Here is an 18,590-nt window from a genome sequence, read left to right on the forward strand (position 1 = left end):
GCTTGCCCATGTCCATGTACAAGAGACACACAGAAAGAACCAGATAGCTAAAAAAAAAAAAAAAAAAAAAGAACCAGATAGCTCCAGCCTCTCTCTGGGAAACAAGGTTTGCCAGATAGGATGAGGAGTTTGGGAAACACAATCAGAGTCCTGAGCTGAGTGCCTAAAGGAATGAGACATCCCTTCAGAAATGTCTCCCTCAAGGCATTAAACTGGCCTTGCTGTAGATTTCACACAAATCGCTTTCTGCTGCAACTGTTTGTCATGTTTCTCCTTAAAATCCTGCTGTGCAGAGGGTTTTGAAAATTTACACAGTGAGCAGTATAGTCTGTATGGCAGAATATCAATTTATTCCATTGTTCTTAGGCTACAGTTGGTTTTAAATAACTAGAGGCTAAGTAATTGGGAATTCCTCTTTCTATATCCAGTTAGGCCACATGTCCAGGTACCTAGAAATTTAATTCTCTCTGGCTATCTTGAGTTTGTTTGGAGGAAGTGTGCAAATGTCGTGTCATCTGCCCAATTTGACAGATTAGAAGTGATTATCAGGGGACCCTTATTAAGAGTTCTGAGGAAGCATGCCTGCAAATAAGTAGGGAATGTTTAGGGTGATTGGTGCCCACTCTTGCTGTCAAGTAAGAGCATTTTGGCACCTCTCATATCTGCCATCTTTGGCGTAGGTATGGAAAAGAGTTATTATGTTAATTTAACTTGGTCAGAGCAAAATGAGGGGGTTTCTGTAAAGGTCCCATTTTGTGAAATGGTGGAAGGAATTAAGAAGTAACACTAAATGATGAAACAGAAAAATGGCTGCTTTCGAGGCTGGCTTCGTGCTGCTGGAACTTTGGAAGCTGGCTGCATTCTGGTTTGGCTGGCACCCTAATTGGCACGTCACACTGAGACCATCTTTTCCACCATCTGGGTTGTACATTTGATGAAGCTTCTTAGTGCTCAAAACACTGTCCAACGTGGCCATGACAGATCGTCCTATGACACTTATTGTGTGACCTACGAAAATGAGGAAAAACTGAGCAAAAAAGGAAAACTAGAAGACAAAGCCAGAAGAGGCAGGAATAGCATGCGCCAAATAAGACTAATACCGATACTTCCTAATGTGAGGGCGATCCCTATTCAGAACAGGGCAGGAGCAGAGAGGACAGCACCGGACAGCTCAAGGTGACCTCTCATGTTCATCCAAGCAGGAATCCCCTCACTATCGCCGGGGCCTGAGTTCCATCTGCCTCACACATTAAGTGATTGGAAGCTTTAAGATCAGTTCACAGCAAATTACTTGGCACTATGGCTTATGACGTCAATGGTGATGATAGGTTGGAAATATTTATGGAAACTTGTTAGGTTCTGACACAGCACCGAGATTTTTCATACTAATGTTCGAGGCAACAAAATGAAATAGGTGCTATTAACATCTCAGCAAGATGTCTGTAAGCTCATATCCCCTGTGAAGGAAGAGAGCTGGAGCCTGGAGCCCTCTTCATGCAAGTGCTTTCTAAACGGTTTTCTATTTTATAAAAAAACAAAAAAACAAAAACATAGCTCACTTGATTCTGTACCTTTTATGTTAAGATAGCAAGCAGGACTACTTCTATTCATTTGGCAGTTCAGAACATGCAGGTTCAGACAAAATATTTGCCTTGAGACCAGACAGCTGACAGGGGACAAGCCATATGAAGGATAAGATTTCCTTGCTTGAGAGACAATGGGTATGAGACTGACTGCAGCTCACTTCTGCTTTAGCATCTGTACTTTGAACAGCTTCCCCCCCCCACCCCCCCCCCGTATAACCAGACAGAAGTGATCTGATTGGCTATGCCACTCCCAGAGTGCTTTGCCCCCTCCGTGCATAGTAACGCTAGCCGCATTTACCGGGTCAGCCAAGTCCACACCAGACGGGAAGGACCCACATCACAGCTAAAATGCCCCTTAGAGCTTATTACTTCAAATCTCCGTTTCAACGGTGGAGGAAAACCCCACATTGTCAGCTGTTTACTGTATGTTTCTTCGTTACGATTACACTCTGCTCTACAATGCCTCTAAAATGCTCCAATTTGGTTTTATTTACGAAATAAAGGAGTCAGAAAAATTATCACACCAAAAATAAATTCTTTATCTGCTTCCGGTCAGGCAATATTTGATATTATTAAAGACCTTTCTCACATCCAAGCTGTAAAAGAAAGGCACGCGCACATGTGTGACGTAGATACGGATTTTGTCTGGGCATAGAGATCGGCTGGAAGCTGGGTCAGAGGTGTCTAGAGCAGAGCTCTGTGGAGCAGCTCTGTGTGAAGAACTTCGCAAGCTCTCCAGCAAGGGCGGAAGTCAGCTTGGCGGCGGGCCAAGTCCTCTGGCGGAACAAACAGTCAGGAGTGGCTAGTAGATGCCACTCTTGTCGGTTATACTTTTTCACATTTAAACTATATGGAAAGTAAGGTAAGTTATTACAGAAATAAGTGAAATAAAGGTAGCAAAAGCGATTATCTTTCAAACATTAAGTAGCAAGAAGAATGCATAATTGGATCTATATTGTATAGTAATAGCAACTTCGCTGATGGTACTTAAAGGAGAGTATAAAGTTATCCTCAAGCCAAGTATAGAGTAGACTGACAAGAAAGGGAGAAAGGAAGAAAGGAAGGAAGGAAGGAAGGAAGAGAAAAGAAAAGAAAAGAAAAGAAAAGAAAAAACAGTTTGTCTAGGCAGGTGATGCCCTATAAGATTGAGGGTCACTTTCATTTAGAAGCCTTTATTTTATTTATTTATTTATTTATTTATTTATTTATTGCTTTTTGGTCAGAGTCTGGATGAGAGGAAAGACAAAGAAAGACACAGAAATTTGAAGAGACTGATTTCAAATGTCTTTTTTTGTAAAACAGAAAATAATGCTTTCTGTTGAGAATCTGGGACAGAGAGAAAAGAAAACATTTGGGCAAAGCAACAATACTTTGAAATATGCAGGAAAGGGGGAAAAAAACAAACCAAAACAAAACAATAAACCAGCCAGGAACTTGACAGGACCATCTCCAGCTGCTCACTTAGTTTGCCTTCCTCGTTATGATCACTCAGCCCTTTAATTAAGGTGGTTTAGGGAGCTGAGGTAAGAGGGAGGGACTGGGAGGAAAGAAGGGAGAGGAAGCTGCGATCAGAATGTAAGGGGATGTGATACTAATTAATTAATTAATTACAAATCCCTAATGCAACCACAGTGTATGCTCCATCCACACAGGGAAGCACAGCACTCAAGATGCAGAGGAGCTGCGTATGAGCTGTTTCAAACACAACAAAATACGTGTGTGTGTGTGTGTGTGTGTGTGTGTGTGTGTGTTCAGACTTGGCGTGGTGACACACACCAGTAACACCCTCACTAGCAAGACCGAGGCGAGATGATCCTTGTCAGAACACAGAGCCCATGAAGGAAGCCATGTGAGCATTCTGAGAGCTTGGAAGAAAACTCCCAGAAAACGAGACAAAAGTCTTGTGACCTCTGTTCCTCCAAACCATGGGTTCTTAGGATGTGCTTCTGTGCCCCTCCCAGGTGTCAGTGGGAGTGGGTTTACTTATGATTCCACGTCATCTCATTTACCATTAATACTCAGATGGTGTTTGCAAGCATGGGCTGTCCTCGTGTGACTGTGTACATCCTAAACTCTCGCGACCTTGCTTAACATTCTGAATAATACATTGTCTGATGCTCTAAATAAAGATGTCTGTTGCATGAGACTTTAGTCTTCCTCATTTTTAGCTCCACTCTACCAGGTTCATGCCAAGGGTGGAGCAGAATGACTAATAATATTAATATTAAATAAATAAATAAGGAAAAAGCTTTTTTTAGTCTGGGCAGGTGATGCCCTTTAAGGTCACTATGAAGATTAAATAGGATGAGGGTGTGAAGTTCGCTTTCATTTAGAAATCTTCTTTTTTTTCTTTTTTGGTCAGAGACTGGCATAGAGAAAAGGCAAAACAAAACAAAACAAAGTCAGACCCCACTCTCCACTCAACTGTGGAGAATGTCCTGTCCATTGGCTAGATCTGGTAGGGGTTTGAAGTTTACCGCCTGTATTGTCCTTGGCTGGTGCCTTAGTTTGAGCGGGACCCCTGGGCCCAAATCTGCCTATCATAATGTTCTACTTGTAGGTTTCTAGGGCCCTCTGGATCCTTCTCCTTTGCCATTCTCCGAAGGATAGCAGGCTACCAAGAAGAGACTTGATACCCTATGAGCATATACAGGGGGAGGTAATCCCCCTCAATCACAGTCATAGGAGAGGGGAGTAAGGGGAAAATGGGAGGGAGGGAGGAATGGGAGGATACAAGGGAGGGGATAACCATTGATATGTAATATGAATAAATTAATAAAATAAAATTTAAAAAACAAAACAAAAAACTGCAATAGATGTTGTTACTAGCGCTGTAACAATCATGAATTGCAGGCTATCCTGCACTACATAGGCTACCCTGACATACACATGTGCATGTCTTCAGACATATGTATATTCAAGAAATGAGATATTAATATCTACACATACAGACACACAAAAGAGGTCCCATATACTCTAGTAATGAGATAACTATGAATTTAGAGAGGGGAAATTGTATGTTACTGCACATGTGACAAGGGTAACATTTTAATGCCCCACCAGTTGTAATGTTTTTCTTCCTTGATCTCACACATAGTAAGAAAGGGCTCTCCCACAGAGCCACATCCCAGCCCTTGACAGTTCTAGTTGACTTAACTACTCCAGAGACTACTTTGGTAATTTGTAGGCAGGTTGAGGATGGGTGCCTCCATCCTAAGTGTCTGCTCCCTGCCTTGGGAAAGCATTGTACACCCCACCTACTTCACTGTGTATGATTCTCTTGCCCAAAGAAAGAATTCGTTAGTTCCCTGCCCACAGCCTGGGATTTTGTCATGTGATTTGGCTTGGCCAGTTGAGCCCAAGTCCCACCAGTATCCTGTGTGCACAACCTGAGGAGGCACAGCAAGCCGGGGTGTTTCTTCCCACATTGCCTTTGTCATCATGAGAGGCACATGTGGCTACACAGGAGTGTCAACAGGACAGTGTCACAGAGTCCTGAAGAGATTTCAGTGAGGGTTATTTTCGATGTGTGAGGAACATGAAAACAAGGCTAATCGAGGCTATTAGCACCACACAAACGTATTTTTTTATTTAGATGTTTATAAATTACAAGGCTTTAATGACAAACGAAACAGTCATTGGGAAATATTATACGTGTTGTCTAGATGTCTGTGACTGACTTGCAGAGCCCTCCTCTTGTTTCAGAGTTTGGCAACTGTTTGCCCACATGGGCACTGACGAACTCTGGTACATCTCTAGCAAAAAATGGAGAGAAAACACTTGAGGGTAAAATTAGTACACTGATATTTACTGGTAAAATGCATTAGTCAACCCTATGTTTTTGTTTGTAAGGTAGGCGGACATGGGCAAATATTTGTTGATTTACTTTTTAAAATTCTATCAATCATATAACACACAATTAAATTATGCACATAAAAACAATCTCTTAATACCTGAGAATCTGTCTATAGTGATATATATATACATTTCATTCATTCATTCATGTTCTGTCCAGTAGACAATCATTGAGCTTCTTCGTGAAGGGTACTACTGATCTTCAGGATGACAGGATCTCAACCTGCCTACAAGGCAGGCCATCTGAGCATACCTGTGAGGGACTGTCCCATTAGGTTTACTGTGGGAAAGATCCACCCTAACTCCGGAAGAGAAAGCTTTTGCTTTTTCCTCCTCTTCCGAACTTGCTGGTGCTGGACTGTCATTTTCCTCTGACAACAGCTTTTCAGCTTTCTCACAGGGCCTGAAGACCTGCACCAGCACCATCCTGCTCTGTCTAGGTCGTTAGCACCAGGTTGAGACAGCTGGGGCATCCAGCTCCCCAGTGTGAAGACAATTGTTATTGGAGTTTGCAGGCCATAGCATGTAAACCAATTCAATAAGCCCCTTTGAAATGCGTTATCTATGCTGTTCCATTCGACTAGTGGTTCTCAGCCTTCCTAATGCTGCGACCCTTTAATATAGTTCCTCATGCTGTGGTGACCTCAACCATAAAACGATGTCATTGCTAATTCATAACTGTAATCTTGCTTCTGTTATGAATCACATTGCAAATATCTGTTTTCCGGTGATCTTAGGCAGCCCTTGTGAAAGGGTCATTACACATCCCCCAAAGGTGGAGGACATGCTCTAGTGACCCCTGACCACACAATCTCTATTACCTTTTTTTGTTGGGGTGGTCTCAGGAAATCAGAATTGTATGTCTAGCCAAAACTTAGGATCATTGGATTATTAAGAACCTCAATCTTTATACTTGATTATCAGAAAAAGCATTTATCCTCGAAATTTTTGATTTTTAAGAGTAGCTACATATATGAGCTCCAAAGGCAAAGTGGTACATAAACATCATAGAAACAGCATACTCTTCATAAGCATATAGAGGTAGGCCTTAAAAATCAAATCCCAACATACAGTAGCTTTTCTGTTTTGCCACAAATTCTATTTAATACTTAACAGGAGCACAAGTTTTTAATAAAAAATGGTATTACATATTAGTAGCACATTTATTGAAGCACCAAATCCAAACAAAAATTAAAGAAAAATAAAACAATGGATCAAAATTATATCAGTAGAGAAAATGATGTCTATGTGCTTATTGGTTATAATTATTAATTTGATATTTGCTGAAAGATTTATTAGTGCTTGCAATAATTTAAAAATACTTTCTTCTAATTCTTTTTTTTTTCCCCCTATATATGCCAATCGTAGGCCCTCCCTCCTCTCCTCCCAGGCAAACTCTCTCTTAATTTCTATTTGCTCCATTTTAACAATCATGATAACACTTCATTGCACTGTATGAAGCTGATCAGAGACTTACTTGCATATGTGTTTAACAGTATAACATAATCATGGTCCATTCCAACAGCCACATTTTCTTGGTATAATTCATTCAAACATGGTTGTATTCCCTATAATAAATTATGATGTTTAAAAATGATCCTGACCGCAGTGGTCTGTCTGTTAAGTTCCTCTTGGGAACCGATAAATATTAAGTAGACTGAGACCCCGAGGAGCACCTGACAAAAAGAGGTTGAGTATGGAAGTGTCGGGGTCCAGGAGTGAGAAAGGAGACCAAAGCCCTGCGCTTTCACAGAGCATCCCTTCATCGGTACTTCCAAGACTGAATGTTCAGAGTACTTGAACCGGGAGCCATGGAGCCGTGTGGGGAATGCATTTCCCACAGAACCCTCCGCATCTACCGTAGACTTTGGTTCCGTCCTGTAAATGTAAAGAAGTAGAAAACACAGGAGACTTTTATACAAGCTGGTAACTGTGCACAGCACAGGCAAAGGGCCTGCTTTGAGTCATGTGACTGCAGTCCTAGCCACGGACCCCTGTAAGGGCCGATGTCTATCTAAAGAAGATCAAGTGTGGGTCCCAAGGGAATGGGCCCTCTGATTCCTGAGATTTGGACCCTAAGATTCATCATACCAGTTGCTGCTCATGTCAAATAAACCATGGGAGGATTTATATACTTCATCTTAGCACACATATTTTTCATCAGAACATTTATTTGTATTGGTAGGTTTATTTTTAAAAACTCCTAATTAACACCCAAATTTCTATAATAGACCCCCTGCTCCGGAAAAGGATATCACTCAAACTTGACCGTTGAAGATATGTGAGTCACCTTCTACCCTGTTCTCAGTCATCTTAGTACATTTGAAACACAGCGTGGATTGTTGCACGAGAGCGGTGTAACCGGAACAGAAACAAACGGGCAGAAGGCAGAAGTCACGGTCAGAACAGGAAATAGGCGCAGGCCAATCATCTGAGGGCAGGAGGGCGGGTTGGGGGAGGGGCAGGTACTCTGTACTGCCTTTGTTTTACACACGAATGTTGAAAAACTAAAGTCATTTTCACAGACCCAAAATGTTCAGCTCTAGTCATCCCCCCCGGACCCCCACCCCCCCCCCGAGAGATTTAAGTTGTTGTGTTTAATCTGGGAAGGAAGGGGAGGGTGGAGAAGGAAATTTTTTTGGTGTTTGGGACTTTGTGAGACAGAAGAGTGTTGCCATCAGAAGCCCTTAAGCGCCGGAGCACCCTAGCTAACAGAGAGAATGGTGCCAGGTATGGTTTTGTGGCTTTCTCCTCCCCTAGGCTATGACAGTGGGAAGTTCAGTGTAGTGCATTCTGTGGAGCGTGAATATGTTTGTGTTTCCACCGTTACACTTGTATTTCATAGGCCTCAGTTTTACCCTGGCTATCAGACCTCAAGCAATGTTGTCAGGAACATTTTAACTTTACACAGAAGGTCCCCCACAAATTAAACAAGTCACTAAACTTTAGCAGTTATAAAAGCTGGATACATGAAAGCCGGTCTGTTCATGGAGTTCTCTGCACTTATAATAATTTAAACATAATTTGTATTCCTCGGGAACAAAATGTTTTAACACCGTGACACAATGCATAATTATTAGCTTTAATTGGACTATTACATGTCATTTTTTACCAAGATAAAGAAAAATTAAAAAATGCTGGCGAGGGTGAAGGCCATGAGGGGTCGATTTATGAGGACTTCAAGTGACAGTGGTGACAACCCAGGCTCATTTCCCATAGAGGATCTGTGCGTTGTGGTTGAGTTAATAATTAAATAGTTTTAATAGTTATTATTTCTATGACATGGGTAAAATGGTAGGTTTTCAACATGAATGGCTCTTTTTGGATATTTATTTGGCATATTTAGGTTCAATATTTTTTAACAGAAGAGTTTCAAGTTTGCCCTTCATCTTTTAAACGTAGCATATACTATTAATAATTTTTGTGCATGTGTGTATGACATATCTATGTGCCCATGTGGGTATGTGGGTTTGTGCACTCATGTGTGTGAGTGCATGTTGAGGCCAGAGGCAAACATCTGGTGTCTTCTTCAATAGATCTCAGCTTTATTTATTGAGGCAGGGCCTCTCGTTGAAAGTGGGGCTCGTCGGCCTGGCTAATGTGTTACAGGAATGCTCCCCTCTCCACTCTTCCTCTGTAGAACAAGGGTTAGGGATGCAGGCTCAGGTCCACATGCTTGCTTGGAAGGCACTTTACTTACTGAGCCATTCTCCTTTCCCCAATACAGCTATTTGTGTACGTAACACAGCAGTGTTTCCTAGATAAAGATAGTAAGCCAGAAAATATAAACACTGCACTGGTATCCCTAATTCTTGAAAACACTTTGAGGATATTTGTTAAATGATTCAGTTCAATCATTGCATCACTAAGCCAAAGATAAATAAATAAGAAGCTAAATGAAGTCCAAATTGAACCATTACTTAGAAATATTAGAACCTAAACCACCATTTGGAGTTTTGTTTGTTGGTAGTTTTGCCGTACTCGGGGGTTGAACCTTGGGACTAGAGTCTTCACTAGGCAGGGACTCTGGCACTGGTGTACAGCATCAGCCTTTGTTTCCCTTTCACTTGAGAAAAAGTCTCACTTAATTACCCAACCTGGCCTTGAACTCGAGGGTCTTCTGCCTCATCCTACTGGGTCACTGGGACTTTAAGTCTATGCTACCGGGCCCAGTACAGTTGAATCACTACCTTAAAAAAAAAAAAACACATGCCTATTTAGTCAGGTCCAGATCGGAGATTCACATGTGTGTGTGGAGCCCTTATTTGAATGTGTGTGTGTTTGTGTGTGTGTGTGTGTGTGTGTGTGTGTGTGTGTGTGTCTATATGCACACCGATAAGCTTGACTTGTGCCGCCCTCATTATAGGTGGCATATTCACGATACTCTGTAAGGTTCTAGCCATTGGTCTCTTATTTACATCTGAGGGTTAGTGTTAGCTCACAGCACAGAAGTGATTCCAGGCTCTTGGGTCCTGTGGGACTTACCTGAGATCTGTGGATGATGGCGGAGGCATACCTCCCCTGAGCGAGCCACTTTGCTGTGTTGGAAATCTTCATCCCAGTTCCGGCTAAATTAATGCTAAACTGCCCCTGCATTGTGAGAGAGAGAGAGAAAAGAACACATAAACTATTTAAGAATGTTCTTGCCTGGCAACATACTCGAATTATTTTCTAAGGGTCTTAAAAGAGGTGAAGAAAGCTGATCCAACTTTACTTAAAGAAAATAAGTCAGTTTAAAATCTGACTACAAAGAAGTCTTCTCAACTAACAAGTGCAATCAGAGCTCATGCCATGTAATGCTAAGGTAAGCCTGACAAGCCTTACTCCGTGACACCTAGAGCCAAGGTGGGTGGCAGGTGTCTCTCAGCAGTCCGGATCCTGGGTCCAGTGCCAGGTGGGTGAGCACTGGGATGCTGGTGAGGATGCTGTTGAAGATGCTGGTGAGGATGTTAGTGAGAATGCTGATGAGGATGCTAGTGAGGATGCTGGTGAGGATGCTGATGAGGATGCTGATGAGGATGCTAGTGAGGATGCTGGTGAGGATGCTGGTGAGGATGCTGATGAGGATGCTAGTGAGGATGCTGGTGAGGATGCTGATGAGGATGCTAGTGAGGATGCTGGTGAGGATGCTGGTGAGGATGCTGTTGAAGATGTTGGTGAGGATGCTGGTGAGGATGTTAGTGAGAATGCTGATGAGGATGCTAGTGAGGATGCTGGTGAGGATGCTGATGAGGATGCTGATGAGGATGCTAGTGAGGATGCTGGTGAGGATGCTGATGAGGATGTTGGTGGGGATGCTGGTGACAATGCTAGGTCTGAAGAATGAGGTCCTGCCACAGTTGGTGAGTCCTTGGAGGAGGAGTATTCTCAGGAACTAAGATGAGCCCAACATCAACATTTCTTTTGATTTGAATTGACTATTTATGATAGTTTTTGTGGTACTACATCGGTTTGATGTATTTTCTGGAATCTTTGTTGTTGTGACTCCTCCCTGCTGTAGCAAGAACGTTACTCCTTTACTACCAGCTCAGCGCTGCTGAGTGTGGCATGTCCCTCTATGAGATCAATGTTTTAAGGCCCCCAGAAGGATGTGTGGACTGTGATGGCACACCACTTACACACATAATGTTTGTGGTCCCTGGAGGCTCCTGTCACACAAGATTTTTTAATGTCAAAGTATTTCAGGTTACCTTTTTTAATGATAAACTTCAATATGCTGATTGAGAAATTAGGTAGCCAAGAGACTGCCGTGTCACATTCTTTATGTAAAATAGACGAGTACAGACATCTCACTAGAGCATACACTTACTTTCATCTTTGGTAATGAAATTATTTCCAGATCAGATCATTATTACAAAAGCACATTTCTTTTATTTATGATCATTAAATGTTTGTATGCCTATGCTGTGCACCTATACACTAAAGAGTTATGCAAGAAAGGGCCAGCAGTGTGGAAGTTTACGAAGGCCTGAGTAGACTCTAGTGGTATTTCAGCTCTGGTGAACGTCAGCAATGACAACAGGTCACGGGGTTAGGGCCTGTGGCGGTTTCAGTGTTCCAGCACTTCCTGGGTAAGGCTCTAGGGAATCGCCTCTTCCTGTCTTCATATTATAGGAGGGGATTTCCCCTTGTCTGTGTTGGTCTCATTCTGCCCAGCGGGAGCTGTAACTTCGGTGAGACTCTCACTGAGGCTCATTTGGGCTGGGAGGCGAGCACATCTGCGCACTTCAGGGCACGTTCGTTCTCCATCTTGTCAGTGTGTGGATGGTCACACTTCGCCCACTAAAGGGAGATTGATTTCTTTGAGAAACTTACAAGCAGCACAGGCCTGGGGTTGGGTGGAAGCTGTGCCTCCGACCCTAACAAGACTCTGAGGAAGAACAAATTTTCCAAATCCTTGAGCCCAGCGAAAAAAGGACACAAGACCAGTAAGGTGCGGAGACAGCTCAGGCACCAAGGAATGAGGTGCTACAAACTTGTGACTCTAGACTCTAGGAAGGTGAGATATGTCTCACCCAGGCTTTTTGAAGGCAGGAAGGATTCTTGGAGTCAGGATACATGTGTCATGGGCCCTGAGAAAGGCCAGCAGCACAGCAAGGACTTTTCCCTATAAGAAGCAGGTGCCGCTCAGTAGCCTGGATCCCAGGCTAGTCCAATCGCAGGTGGGTGAGCACTGAGGATGTTTAGTCTGAAGGATAAGGTTCTGTCAAGCTCTCGTGCTCTGGAACATGAGGCACTGCATTGATTTAATACTTAACCCTATTCGACACCTGAATGCATTGTTACGGGGGGTGGAACCATTTCTAGATCTTTGGTCCTTGTCTGGCCCCATGCCAGCTGTGCTGCTGGATGATGCTACCGCTTCAGCGCATAATGAAGTGATCAGGTTCGGGTTGCTGCCACACAATGATGCTAGAGCAGCAAGCGGGCATCGACCCCTTTAGGAGATGGAATGACCCTTTTCATAGGGGTCGCCTAAGACCATTAGAAAACACAGTTGTTTGCATTATGATTCATAACAGTAGAAAAATGACAGTTATGAAGCAGCAATGAAAAGAATTTTTTGATTGGGGGTCACCACAACATGAGGAACTGCACTAAGGGATTAGGATGCATGGAAACCACAGTGTTCAAGGGTGGAGAAAACACTGCCTTCCCACCGCCAAGTGTAAGATCAATGAGATCTCTGTGTGCGGAACCTTCCTACCCCACGATCCATGTCAAAAATTAATCCAAATTGAGTCATAGGGTAGCTATAGAGCAGGACCAACATGGAGAATAAAATATTGTTAAATAGAGAAAATCTTTATAACTTGGCATTTGATTTCTTAGCTCAAAAACTCATAAGAAACAATACTTTTACTTTGAAAGATACTTAAGCTAAAGAAATGACAGTTCAGAGGAAACAGAAGGGCTACTTGCAAATGTCACTTCTGGTGAAAGACCTTTTGTGTATCCAGAATATATAAAGAATTCTAGACAATCACCAACAGGAAAACAAAATCAGTGTCAAACACAGGCACAAACATGGATGTTTACCTTATTAAGCAAAATACACAAATGACAAATAAGCCCAGGAAAGGCCCTTAGCATCACTATGCACTAGAAAAACATGACAAACCGCTAGTGGACACCGCTAATAAGAAAGAAAACAAATAAATGGAAACAAACTTGGCGGTACCAAATGGCTGGCAAGAATGCAAAGCAGCAAGCATGTTCATCCTTGCTGGTAGAAAAGCAAAATGGCACAGCTCCCCTCTACAATGTGCACCATAGAATCTGCAACAGGGATTTATGCCAGAGAGATGAAAATGTATTTAAACACCTGTATGTGTGTGTGAACCAGAATTTCCAGCACCTAAGACAGGTACTGGCATGACCCACTGCCGTTACCAGAATGTGATTATTTTTCCAACTCTCTGGAAATCAAATATCAATTACAAGACAGGAAACAAGGTCCTCACCAGGACTCTCTGGAAACTTCTACCTCCCACTTGACGTAAGTATTCCCAAGTCACGTAACACTCTCCGACTCTGTCTCACGTACACTGTGGTGAAGTTTATTTTCTCTAAATAACGCCATATGTGTTTGTCCTCCTTTTATAGCATTCATATCCTGGAGTACTCTGTCGCATGCAAACACAGAGGAAGTGGTTTTGATGAATCCCAAACAACAGGAGATGTTCTTCCTGTGACATCAAGCATCTGGAAGGTATTCATGCAAATGCCATGTAACTTAACACAGAGTCTGGCTTATACATTTGACAGAACCTTGCCAAAAATACCGGACGGTTTGTATTTTTGGTAACTGTAGCCTGGAGGTACACAAATACAGACTTAATATGGATGACACAGCTCCTTCCAACAGCATCTGTCTGTGCCCAGCTCCATCTAATTTTGGCACGAAGCTCTGCATTCCAGAAACGTGAACCATATGAGGGGGTATCATGCCCTGATGGCGGCAAAGCATCCTACTGCTGCTCCTGCACTCACTGTTTGAAAGCTCTGAGATAGGCTGCTGACATGGAGTATCTGTCTGTCCAGCTATAACCCGAGATTGCATATTTTACAGCTACATTGTTTCCTTAAGACAATTGTGGGGAGGGGTGTTAAAAGGAAAGAGAAACATCTACCTTATCACTTAGAAGCCCGATTGTGTAAAAATCTCTCACTCCCATCCCACGCTCATTAAGGCATGTCTTCTTTGTGACCACTGTCTCTCTGTTAAGATACTCCCTATAGGGAGAGCTCACAAATGAGATTTAAAAAAAAAAAAAAAGAATTTTTATTTACTTGGCCACCAATCTCCTTTGAATTTTGCCGGCATCTCTCACTGAGCAGACTCATATCAACATGAAACGATGAAGACCAGATTTCCAGAATTTGGCATCTTTCCGAACAGCAGTAGTTGGAAGGCCTCATCTTACCACACTGGTCACCTATCTTGGGGTATCAAATACGTGACCAGATGGCTGAGCTAGAAGGAGAAGGGTTGTTGGAGAAAGTTCATCCTTTCTGGCATGAATTGGCCAGTGGAGAATTAATCTTTATATGAGAAGGTCAACAATATGAGGCAGCAACGCAGCGTGACAAACATCATTTAGGATGCTAGAGCATGTTGGCTTACACGTCCTTGACATCACAGGATGTTTCTGAGCAGACAATCAAGGCGTTTGAAAGGGAGGGGATGTCAAAAAGGGAAGGAAGGCTCCGAGGAGAGACTTGAAAGGAGGCATTCTAGGAGGTAGGCGTATGCCACCACATGAGTAGAAGAGAAAACTGAGAGGAGGAAATATAGACGCGAGTACACCTAACCAGCCGCAGTGAAGGAGACAACGTTATCCGCTTTCAACAATTAGACAAGAAGACTAGAGGGATGGCTCAGTGGGTAAGTTTGTCTGCCATACAAGCCTGGGGAACCGAGTTCGGATCCCAGCATCCATGTAAATAGCCAACCACACCTACAACCTCAGCATAAGGGGAGCAAGAGACAAGAGGACCACTGAGGCCTGTTGGCTGCCAGCCTAGCTCCAGGCTTAGTAAAAGGCCCTTGTCTCAGGGGGATGAGAGACCCTTGTCAAGGAGTGACAGAGCAGAATGCCTGGCATTCTTCCCTGACCTATACGTGTGAACCCATACACATGTGTGAATACACCACAAACAAATAAACTTCACTCACACACATACACCTGTGTGTGTGTGTGTGTGTGTGTGTGTGTGTGTGTGTGTGTGTGTGTGTGTGTGTGTGTGTAAAACCAAGAGAAAAAGGCTGAAGAACCTGTGGGTACTCTCTCTAGCAATAATTGCTGCAAATTATGAGGTATGAACACCATTTAAATGTATGACTCCAGGCTGGAGCAATGGCTCAGCAGTTAAGAGCACGGGCTGTTCTTAAAGAGGTGTGAGTTCAATTTCCGCCACCCACATGGCAACTCACAACTGTCTGTAACTCCAGTCCCACGGGAATCTGACACCCTCACCAAGTTATACACACAGGCAAAATACCAATACACATTAAATTTATATATTTTTAAAGTATGTTTTACATACACACACACACACACACACACACACACACACACACAGTATGTCTCCAAAAATCATTCTAAAGTTACACAGCAAACAGAGACATTTTTACAAAACAATTATTAAATCTGGGTGGGAATGAGGCAATCTAGGATATATATATGAATCGTGATCCTCTGCTCCCCCTCCCATCTCAATGAGAAGAGAGCTCTGCTAACAGTCAGTGGGATTAAAACCACAGGCATCACATCCTCCTAGTGTAGTTTAGAATTCTAGCACAGGTGAGGGTCCTCAGATTTCTCAGCTTCTTTCTTCCAGCCAGTCCCTTCTCACAGAGCAGGAAACCCACCCCAAGATACAGCTAGATAAGAAAGCTAGGCCCATCCCTACCTAACATTGTCAATAAGCAAGATGTTTTATACCGAGAAGGATCAGTTAGGAAGGCCAGGGGTTATTTCTATGCATAGCACAATGTACAGACAAGAATATTAATCTGAGAAATAGGCCACTCTATGCCTCCATGGGCCCTGTATTGATACAAAAGAAATTCTCAGAGCATAGCTGGGTTATAAAAATAGAAAATTACATGCATTTTTCTGTAGAGATGGAGCTTATCTGGAATGGCATATGGTAAGGTTCAAGCTTAAAGGTGATATTGGAAGTGAGATATTTAGTGGAGTGTGGGAAGAGGCAAACAGACAACCAGAATAAGAGCGATGAGCAAATGGAAGGTAAGGATGATGCTCAACAGAGTGGACCATGGGAAGGGATGGCGGAGAAATACCCCTCTGGGAGTCTTTCCTGCCCCATAAGAATATTAGGTCCATACAAATAACACCTACACATGGCATATACTCACTTATAATTGGACACTAGCCCAACAGAGATGTCCCCTGAAAGTCTTCACTTAGCAGGAGATTGGGATAGATACTGGGACTTCCTATTTGGGATTCCAGGTAAGAGAGGTAAGGAAGAATGGGGAAATAGAAGGATCCAGAGAGTCCTAGAAACCTACAAGAAGACTATCAAGGCTGGCAGATCTGGACACAGTGGGGGTGGGGGGGGAAGGTCTGCTCAAACTACTGTACCAACCAAGGCCAGTGTGTGCAGTAAACCTAGACCCCCTATCCAGATCTAGCCAATGGACAGCACATTCTCCGCAGTTGTGTAGAAAACAGGGACTGACTCTGACATGAACTTTGGTGTCCCCTATTTGACCACTTCCCCTTGGTGGGGGGGGCCTGGTGTCACTCAGAGGAAGGGTAAGCAGGCTACCAGGAAGAGAGCTGATAGGCTGTGATCATATGGTCACAGACCTAGGGGAAGGGAAGAGGGTGAAAGAGGGAGGGAAGGGGGAAACGGGAAGATACAAGTGAGGGGATAACCATTGAGATGTAATCTGAATAAATTATTTAAATTAAAATAAACTATTTGGTCCAAGGAGCGCAGGTCATCTGGATGAGATTGTAGAGTAATTGATGTCCCCACGATGATGCTGAAAGGCCAGAGCTGGCAACCAGCGTGTGGAGAAGGGAATGACCTGAGAACAGTGTTGGCAGAGGCCGGCCAGTCAGGCTTGATGAAGAGTCAGATGAGGAACTTGGAAAGAGAAGGCTATGAAGACTGTGCAGGACAAGGCTGTCCATAAACATTTTCCAAATTTAGTGAGGTGTAGTAATTTAGATACCCGAGAAGCTGGGCAGACATGAAGAGACCACGCCAAATGTTCCTTAGTGAAGATGTGGGGAGATGAACACGAAGGAAAACCTAAAGTAGCAGAAGAAACTCAGGAAGATTCTGATCTGGTACTAGATGGGTGGGTGGGTGGGTAGGTAGGGGGGTTGGTAGGCAGCGTTTTGTTTTTGTTTTTTTTTTTTAAACAGTAGTGTTGTGGAAGTTTTGGTTTATATGTAAGCATGTTTTTGTTTTAATGCCAGGTGTGGGGTATGGGAACTGCTCCACTTTGTCCACAGCTGATAACTGCCCTCTCAGAGGGGATGTGATGTTTGTCAGCTGTGAACTACTTTCTGTGGGGGTGTGGTCTTTGTCAGTAGGGATAAAAGTCAGGCCAAAAGAGAGCCTGAGGCCTCTGAGAAAGAAGAAGGCTGCTGGTGCTCCCACCTCGCTATTCCGGTTGCTGTTGATGCAGTGTGACAGACGAGAAAAAAATCAAGAAGAATTCGGAGATATCCAGAAATGAGGATTGGACTTGCCCCAAAGACCCTGACAACCCTAAACAGCGGGAAGCAGCTATGGAAAACTATGCCCTCTCTCCCCACTAACCTTTCTCCCCTACCTGGTGTTGGGGTGTTGGAAGGGATTTGGGTGGAAACAAGAGAAAGAGAGCGAAGGGACCCAAAATAAAAATACGTTTTAAAAGTACACCCACACAGTGGGAAAATTAAATGTTGCAATAGAAAACATTTACTGACTAGGAAGGAAAACAATAAGGCAGAAAGAATGAAATAGAGTAGGGGGTACAGACTGCAAAACATACTAGATGGACACCAAACAGAGTGAAACATGAAAAGTCTAATTAAAAGGCAAAGACCCCAAAAAATCTGTAAGAAACTCCTCATCTTTAAAATTATAAAGTGGCAGTAAATCTATGGAAACATATAAACCAGGTAAGCAGCCGCTCTACGTGTCCTGGAAAATCCACACAGACGTCAGGTGAGTACTAATTAAAGCAAACCATGAGGAACTGCAGAAGAAAAAGCCTCTCTTATGATTATGAGAAGAAACCCCGTTAGGAATTTTTGGGAATTATAAATGTATAATTGTGCACAACCAAAGCTCAATGTAAAGAAAACACATGAAACAAGGCTGGACTAAATGCACAGCTCAACACGAACAGTTGCAGAGTTTCAGCAGCCAGAATGGTGCAGATCAGCAAGGACACAGAAGAGTGACCACACTGCAGAAGGCGCCTGCATCCTATGAGCACATCCTCCAACAGAGTGTTGCATCCTTTGCAAGTGTGATCTGAGCATTCTTCAGAAGGATCCACACATTACACCATAAGACCACACTCAATGAGTTTGAAAGGACTGAACAACATGGAGTGTGTTTTATAGCCACAGTGGAATGAAAGTAAAATAAAAAAGAAAAGAAATGTTAGGA

General features: G+C 43.1%; 1 protein-coding gene across 1 annotated transcript in view; it reads right to left on the reverse strand.

Moving 5' to 3' along the window:
* Positions 1 to 7,177: 7,177 nt before the first annotated feature.
* Adamts20 (ADAM metallopeptidase with thrombospondin type 1 motif 20) overlaps positions 7,178 to 18,590 on the reverse strand; it is a 121,128-nt gene continuing 109,715 nt past the window's right edge. The window contains exons 38-39 of the mRNA XM_051160250.1: positions 9,927 to 10,031; positions 7,178 to 7,319 (exon numbers count right to left, since the gene is read on the reverse strand). Coding sequence (XP_051016207.1) covers positions 7,230 to 7,319; positions 9,927 to 10,031 — 195 coding nt within the window. The 3' untranslated portion in view covers positions 7,178 to 7,229. The remainder of the gene's footprint in view (positions 7,320 to 9,926; positions 10,032 to 18,590) is intronic.

Source organism: Acomys russatus, chromosome 17 (genome assembly GCF_903995435.1).
Source record: "Acomys russatus chromosome 17, mAcoRus1.1, whole genome shotgun sequence".
In the NCBI taxonomy this organism is placed as follows: Eukaryota; Metazoa; Chordata; class Mammalia; order Rodentia; family Muridae; genus Acomys; species Acomys russatus.